Below are 8,915 nucleotides of genomic sequence, written 5' to 3'. Positions count from 1 at the left end.
TGTGTAGTATCTTTTCTGCTTCGTTTGTGCATATTCGCATGTGTTCGTGGAAGTTCAATCGTTCATCAATGTATACTCCTAGATAGCGTGTGACTGCTAGTCTTTTTATGTTTGTGTCCCCGATTTTGACTACTGGGTTCCTGCGCAGGGTACCCTTTAGCAATGTATAAGTTGTTTTGTTTCCTGCTATCTTTAATTTATTGTCTGTGCCCCACTGGGTTATTGTCCGAAGTGTTCCATTGGCTCTTTCTTCTAGCTGGGCACGGTTGTTTGCTGAAACTACGACGAGTAGATCATCAGCATAAGCGACAACTGCATCTGTCAAGATGTGCTCCTCTAGTAGCTGTAGGAGCGGTTCTTTAACTGTGTCCCAAAAGATGGGGCCGCAGATCGACCCTTGTGGACAGCCTTTTGTAATTCGTTTAATCACTTTCTGGTTGTCCATTTGCCAAACGACCGTTCTGTCTCTGCAATAGTCCATGAAACTATTATATCGAGACTCCGGTACCTGCAGGTGCCTGAAAGTTGGACATGGAGAATGGGGCTGTAGGCAAAGTGAAGGGTATAATATAGTCGGACTTATTAGGAATAATCAGTTGATGAACAACAATAATAACGCCAGAAGCGCTGATCGGTGCTCCTAATAATTTTTAACGTGACTGTAGTGTATGCAGAAACGGAATCTTGCTTGATTGGCATAGTGGATGGAAGTTTTTAATACAAACAGATGCACACGTGTTTGTGGTAGGTTGGGACGTCGTGGGCAAGAGCCAGTTAAACCCTCCTCAGTATATGTTATGTGGCGTTGTGGGTACGGTACACATTCCCTAGGTTTCACAACATTAAGTTTTCAGTTGGGGGCAAAAGTTCTACGAAGGTATTGAAATTTTATCTCACATAGGTGACTGTCACTGCGCCATCTTGGAGTTACATTTCCTTTATGACTTCACGCTAAAATTGACCTTGGGAAACGTGTCACAGAACTTCGTGGGACATTGTTCCATCTGGGGAAAACAGTTATCAGTGACACACTGCAACAAGGTTCACCTATCTTAAAAGATAAACCAATTAGGCTGCATCCAAGCACACTAAGGATTACTTTGCGTAATACAGTACTGCAGGATACATGGAAACTGCAAGGATTAGCGTAGTAACAAAGTACCCTATAAGGTAGTGTGTGTGGTTGTGCCACTGGGAGAAAAACACGAATTACACAAAGCAGGGTTTTATTTTTTCCACCAGAGCATTTTACTTCTATGGATGGTAGGCAGTGACTGGTTAGTACCAGTCGGTGTTGATAGTTTTTGGACCAAGGGCATGGATTTCTCTAAAGATTGTCGGTCGCTAATTTAAATGTTCTAGATAAATATTATCTTGGTAGGATCAATTTGGACCCTAACTACACTCCTGGAAATGGAAAAAAGAACACATTGACACCGGTGTGTCAGACCCACCATACTTGCTCCGGACACTGCGAGAGGGCTGTACAAGCAATGATCACACGCATGGCACAGCGGACACACCAGGAACCGCGGTGTTGGCCGTCGAATGGCGCTAGCTGCGCAGCATTTGTGCACCGCCGCCGTCAGTGTCAGCCAGTTTGCCGTGGCATACGGAGCTCCATCGCAGTCTTTAACACTGGTAGCATGCCGCGACAGCGTGGACGTGAACCGTATGTGCAGTTGACGGACTTTGAGCGAGGGCGTATAGTGGGCATGCGGGAGGCCGGGTGGACGTACCGCCGAATTGCTCAACACGTGGGGCGTGAGGTCTCCACAGTACATCGATGTTGTCGCCAGTGGTCGGCGGAAGGTGCACGTGCCCGTCGACCTGGGACCGGACCGCAGCGACGCACGGATGCACGCCAAGACCGTAGGATCCTACGCAGTGCCGTAGGGGACCGCACCGCCACTTCCCAGCAAATTAGGGACACTGTTGCTCCTGGGGTATCGGCGAGGACTATTCGCAACCGTCTCCATGAAGCTGGGCTACGGTCCCGCACACCGTTAGGCCGTCTTCCGCTCACGCCCCAACATCGTGCAGCCCGCCTCCAGTGGTGTCGCGACAGGCGTGAATGGAGGGACGAATGGAGACGTGTCGTCTTCAGCGATGAGAGTCGCTTCTGCCTTGCTGCCAATGATGGTCGTATGCGTGTTTGGCGCCGTGCAGGTGAGCGCCACAATCAGGACTGCATACGACCGAGGCACACACGGCCAACACCTGGCATGATGGTGTGGGGAGCGATCTCCTACACTGACCGTACACCACTGGTGATCGTCGAGGGGACACTGAATAGTGCACGGTACATCCAAACCGTCATCGAACCCATCGTTCTACCATTCCTAGACCGGCAAGGGAACTTGCTGTTCCAACAGGACAATGCACGTCCGCATGTATCCAGTGCCACCCAACGTGCTCTAGAAGGTGTAAGTCAACTACCCTGGCCAGCAAGATCTCCGGATCTGTCCCCCATTGAGCATGTTTGGGACTGGATGAAGCGTCGTCTCACGCGGTCTGCACGTCCAGCACGAACGCTGGTCCAACTGAGGCGCCAGGTGGAAATGGCATGGCAAGCCGTTCCACAGGACTACATCCAGCATCTCTACGATCGTCTCCATGGGAGAATAGCAGCCTGCATTGCTGCGAAAGGTGGATATACACTGTACTAGTGCCGACATTGTGCATGCTCTGTTGCCTGTGTCTATGTGCCTGTGGTTCTGTCAGTGTGATCATGTGATGTATCTGACCCCAGGAATGTGTCAATAAAGTTTCCCCTTCCTGGGACAATGAATTCACGGTGTTCTTATTTCAATTTCCAGGAGTGTATAAGCAAGCCACCAGTATAACTTCATTACATAAGAAAGTGAAGCACTTATAATGAATAGAGGAAGCAGTGATGGATAATCATTAATAGAGTTTAAGGGGTTATTTAGTCCTCATGGGTATTTACCAGCTACCCTGGTGATGCAACACAGAATGACAACTCTGAATGAATGAATGACCATTATGCTACAAGCTACATCAGGTGCCCCATCAACTACAGCTACTGATGGAGCAGTACACTGATCAGCAATTAGGACACAGTGTCATTGAGGAATGTACCCACTGATGGGATGTCAAAAACGATCAGCATATTCCACTGCAAAGGCTACCGGATGCCAGTAACCCTTTTCAGATGATTTTAGTTGATACTTTATGGCCTTTTTCACAAACACCAGCGTGGACTGGCGTGGCGCAGCTCGCTCTTCCCATTGGCGCGCGGTCAGTGCCTTCTTGATACTGTTTTGCGGCGCTGCGCTGGTTGGAGGCAGTCGATGCAAAGGACTACATAGAAAATTTGACACATGGAACTCTGGTGCGGATGGCAAAACTTGTTAAGGCGACCGATGGTCATAAGCGGGAAATCCGGACTAGAGTCGCGATCTGGTACAAATTTTCAACTTTCACTACTGGCTAGTGGAAGTATACCCAAAACAGCCGACATCAAGTGGTTATCAGTTAGCGAATAAATATCTAAAAATGCAGGTGTGTGTGTGGATACTGTCTTCGAAATATGTTGCGAACAGAGTTAGTTGTAAGAAGGAAACAAACCGTCATGCATAATGCGGCTGTTTCTCACGCATCTCGGTGTTTACGACGTCTTTCTCCTGAACTACGTGACGGACAGTGATATAATTTTGCAGGTACATTCCGTGGTAGAGTGGATAGTTTCTGCAAAATGTGTTGCCAATAGACTTAGCAGTAAATTAAGTAAAAATTAAAACGTCGTGCGCGATGGGCAGTTTTACTGCACGAACGGCGATAACGTAGTAAGCGACAAACTTCCTTTGTTTCTTCGTTTTCTGATATGTGTCAGCGAGGAAAAGTTCCATTAAGCTTTCAAATAATGTGCAAAGTCACTAAGTGCTCTCATTCTCAAAGACGGGATGAATATATGCTGCGTATTTGCGCGCATTGCGTTACACATTTCTATCAGCCTAACACCCGCCCCTTTGAGAGGTAGATGGTTATTACTCTCACACTTCTTTCCAGATAGCAAATGATGTGTATACCAAGTTTAGCTGAAATCCATAGAGTAGTTTCTGAGGAGATGATGAACAACAATACTTTACAGATTTGTCTTGGTACTGTAGTGAGGTGTGGATTTGTTTTGTTTAGATTCGCAGTGTGTTTAAGATTATGTGTTTTTTGTTTACCTTATCGTGTGAATGTGGTGTAGTAAGGCGTCGAGTGTTTTCTGGTGGTATGACTGTGGTCACAGCTGTGGAAACAACATCTTTATTTTGCGAAAGCAGCAAATAAAGAGGAAAGAAGGTATTTATAAAGTATTTGGAGAAATGAAAAGAAAAATATGCGGAAAAAGAAAAACCTACAGTAGGAATTAAAGATCAGGAAGATGAAATGAAAATTATGAGCTTTGCTGCTGGCATTGTAATCCTGTAAGAGACAATAAAGGACCATGAAAAGTAGTTGAAAGGAATGGACAATGTCTTGAAAGGAGCATGTAATATAAACATCAATAAAAGCAAAACAGGAATAACCAAGTACAGCCGAGTTAAATCAGGTGACGCTGAAGGAATTACATTAGGAAGCGAGACAGTTAAAGTAGTAGATGAGTTTTGTTACTTGGACACCGATATTAACTGATTATGGCTGAAGTAGAGAGTATATAAAATGCAGACTGAAAATGGTAAGAAAAGCGTTTCAGAAGAATAAAACTTTATTGACATCGAATATAGAATTAAGTGTCAGGAATTCCTTACGGAACCTATTTGAATGGAATGTAGCCATGCATAAAAGTGAAACAGTTTAGACAAAAAGAGAATAGAAGCTTCCGAAATGTTCTGCTACAGAAAAATGGTGATGATTACATGGATAGGTCACACGACTGATTAGGTAATACTGAATAGAATTGGAGAGCAAAGAAATTTGTGGTACAACATGACTACAAGAAGGTATCGGTTGACAGGACACAATCTGAGATCTCAAGGGGTCACCAATTTAGTGTTAGAGGGAAGTGTGGGGGGTAAAAACCGTAGAGGGAGGCCAAGAGATACCTTTAGTAAGCAGAGTCAGAATGATGTAGGTTGCAGTACTTATTCGGAGATGAAGAGGCTGTTACAGGTTAAAGCAGTAAGGAAAGCTTGATTAAACCACTCTTCGGAATGATAATCACAACAATACCAACAACAGCAACAAAAGTGATGAAATGTATGTTGCAATTAATGGTATACTGATTTAGGAAGGGAATATCGTAACCATATCTGGCAAGAACAATGGCACGTAGAATAGTGTTTAACGCTAACTAGGACGATCGAGAGTTCCACAGCGCTGTGTGAAATGCAGTTGTTCTTACGAGGGGCCACAGCGGAGGGATGTCAGCAGGACATCCTCGCACCATACCATATGTCTAAAAGGCAGATACACACTGGTTGTACTCAGTATACGATTAGGTGGCAGTTATCATGAATTCTAAGGCCAAAGGCGATCTAAGGCTGCAGAACCTTTGGAGCTACAAGGTAGGGGAATACTGACAACTGGTAACATTTTGGGGCAATGTTTACGGCTTCAAGCATATATAACAGCAGTACTGAACCCGATACTTTCACTGCTGTACCTTCCCAACAAAGCTTTGTAAGTACACTCAAGAGCCAAAGAAACTCGTACATGCACCTAATATCGTGTAGGGCTCCTCGCGAGCACGCAGAAGTGCCGCAACACGACGTGACATGGACTCGACTAATGTCTGGAGTAGTGATGGAGTGGTCTCTTCTGAACAACACGTTGTAAGGCATCCTAGCTATGCTCAATAATGTTCATGCCTGGGGAGTTTGGTGGCCAGCGGAAGTGTTTAAACACAGAAGAGTGTTTCTGGAGCCACTTTGTACAATTCTGGACGTGTGGAGTCTCGTGTTGCCCTGCTGGAATTGCCCACGTCCCTCGGAATGCACAGTTGAGATGAATGGATGCAGGTGATCAGACATGATGCTTACGTACGTGTCACCAGTCAGAATCGTATCTAGACGTGTCAGGGTTCCCGTACCACTCAACTGGACTCGCCCCACACCATTACAGAGCCTCCACCAGCCTTAACAGTCCCCTGCGGACATGCAGGGTCCATGGATTCATGAGGTTGTCTTCGTACCCGTACACGTCCTTCCGCTCGATACAGTTTGAAATGACACTTGTCCGGCCAGGCAATACGATTCCAGTCATGAACAGGCCAATGTCGACGTTCACGGACCCATGCTAGGCCTAAAGCTTTGTGTCGTGTAGTCATCTTCGGTATTCCAATAGGTCTTCGGCTACGAACGCCCATATCGATGATGTTCCCTGAATGGTTCACACGCTGACATCTGTTGGTGGTCCAGCATTGAAATCTGTAGCAATTTGCGGAAGGGTTGCACTTCTGTTACGTTGAACGATTATCTTCAGTTGTCGTTGGTCCTGTTCTTGCAGGGTCCTTTTCCGGCCGCAGCGATGTTGGAGATTTCGTATTTTACCGAATTCCTCATGTTCACGGTACACTCTTGAAGTGGTCGTACGGGAAAATCCCCACTTCATCACTACTTCGGAAATGCTGTGTCCCATCGCTCGTGTGCCAACTATAACACCAGCACCAGTAACCGATTCAACAGCAGCGCCAGAGATTTGTCGTCTTATATAGACGTTGCTGACCGCAGCACCATTTTCCGCCTGTTTACATATTTCTGAACTTAAACATGCATGCCTATACCAGTTTATTTAGCACTTTCTACCTGCTCAGAACTTGAAGTTCCTGCACAACACCTTGAGTCTCTTACCCCTTCAGTTCTCTAGTCCAGTTTACAGCAGCGCATAAAGGGTGTATAATTGCAGGGAAAAATATTTCAATGAATACAGTAGTATCTCAGTAGGTACGACCAGCAAATGACAGTGATACACGTCTCAATTTTCTGTACCATTTTTGTTCCGATTCTAGTTTGTGCAGCCTATGGCTACCAATATAGGAAAGCCCCCAAATGGCTGAAATCCCTGACCTCCACATACTGTCCGAATGGCTTGCTTTTAGAGTGTTAAGAGATCATTTGGAACGAGATGAGGACACAAATATAAAATTTGCACACACTGCAACAACGCTATGTACCTGTCTAGGAGTGTTTGCCAGTAGTTGTTTGCTACCCGCCGACTAATACTCGCAGGTAACCCTAACAGAATGTGCCAGAATTACTTGTTGGTTTTCTCGGGCTGTAACGCGCCAGCCAGTACCCAGCAGGCTCCACGGTCAATTGGGTTCCTAGGTGTCTTTGTGAATCCACAGAACCATCGTTCGCATAAAAGGTGTACAAGAAAACCCCGGAAATATAAGCTGGATTGATGGCGTGGGTTCTCACCACTGGAGAATGCAAGGTTTGCGTGTCGCCGCAGGCTGAAGTGGCTGAGCGGTTCTAGGCGCTACAGTCTGGAACCGCGCGACCACTACGGTCGCAGGCTCGAATCCTGCCCCGGGCATGGATGTGTGTGACGTCCTTAGGTTAGTTAGGTTTAAGTAATTCTAAGTTCTAGGGGACTGATGACCACAGCAGTTAAGTCCCATAGTGCTCAGAGCCATTTGAACCATTTTTTTTGCGTGTCTCCGGATCATAGTCGTAGAATACGGAGCCAACCTTGTAGGATGTTGAGGGTATTTTAAGATGCAGTACAGTATCACAACATGATTCTGTATGCATTTGTCCAGTCCTGTAGACCGTATTTAGGCGATAAAACACGATAAAGCGCACCATGCTCACCAAGCGAATGCTTTCCACAAAAAGGAAGTAACCCACTAATTGAAGTGGGCTGTGACCTCTGCAGATAACAGCCAGATTGATCCAGCTTGTGACCGGTTAACACTTGCTTGCAGAAAGCATCATCGCACACTTGAAAACCTTAGGAGAGCCACCTCGAACATCTGAACAGGGTTGAGAAGCAACATCTCGAATACCTGATAGACAGCATCTAAGCATTAAATACACGTGATTTTAAGAAGGCTTATATTTTCAGCACTGCTCGTCCCCCCACCTTCTCCGCACCCCCCCCCCCCCTCCCTCACCCCCACCAGATGTGTTTACAATTATGTATGTTACACAACTGGTTTTCAGATATTTTGTATGGTTTATATGAGTGAGTTGTCACAAATGTTACAATATATTTTAGACCTTAAATGAAACAGATACTTACGTTAGAATAACTTCATGATGTCGTATGTTCTTCACTAAACTGCTGTGTAGTTTCCAGTACGTGTCATTTCTATCCAGAACGAAAAGATTGCGCTTACTGTCTGAACTGTCCTCGCTGAACACGTAGGCTGTTTGTGATATGCTCACTTCATCAAAACTCCTTTCTAGAGCTTGTATCCCCTTGTCTGGCTCTACTTTTTCTCGCTCACGAGTATTCGAAAGCCTCATTCCAGCGATATTCTCATTGAGAACAGCTATTTCACCTGCTGCATAGACTAAGAGAATTATCAGAAATATGTCTAGCAGGATGCTCGTCTCCGAAGCAGATCCTACGCAGAACGCCTCGATGGCGTAGGTTATTTCGTAGGCAGGCGAATGTTGCACTTCTACGGGAATCCAGAAGATGAGTGGCCTGGTGCCGTTCTCGGCTGGTGGCGACATGAGGGTCTGGATGAGTGGGTCTCCCATCCACAGCACCACCGTCACCGCTGGCATTGCCTGAAACACAGAGGTTCACTTTTCAACTTCAGATCCAGCACAAGAAGTCTGACATAGTTCTGTCTAATTCTCCACTGTTTTGTAAACCTAACGTCTAGTGCCAGCTTTCGAAATGTACCCAATCTGTCGTATGGGGACGCAGTACATGCTGGCACAGACTGCATGTCTGCCAGAAATCCCAAATAGACAGGATCAAGGATCCAACGTGCCCCCATCTTC

The 8,915-nt window shown here is 46.0% G+C and overlaps 1 protein-coding gene across 1 annotated transcript in view; it reads right to left on the bottom strand.

Annotated features, from left to right (window-relative positions):
- Positions 1 to 8,195: 8,195 nt before the first annotated feature.
- The window catches only part of LOC124803403, a 35,032-nt gene continuing 34,312 nt past the window's right edge, over positions 8,196 to 8,915 (bottom strand). Inside the window, exon 4 of the mRNA XM_047264586.1 lies at positions 8,196 to 8,696. Coding sequence (XP_047120542.1) covers positions 8,196 to 8,696 — 501 coding nt within the window. The remainder of the gene's footprint in view (positions 8,697 to 8,915) is intronic.

The sequence above is a fragment of the Schistocerca piceifrons genome, chromosome 6 (assembly GCF_021461385.2).
Source record: "Schistocerca piceifrons isolate TAMUIC-IGC-003096 chromosome 6, iqSchPice1.1, whole genome shotgun sequence".
NCBI classification, from domain to species: domain Eukaryota; kingdom Metazoa; phylum Arthropoda; class Insecta; order Orthoptera; family Acrididae; genus Schistocerca; species Schistocerca piceifrons.
Note: the sequence above shows the minus strand (reverse complement) of the source record. Positions and strands in the feature narration are given on the sequence as shown.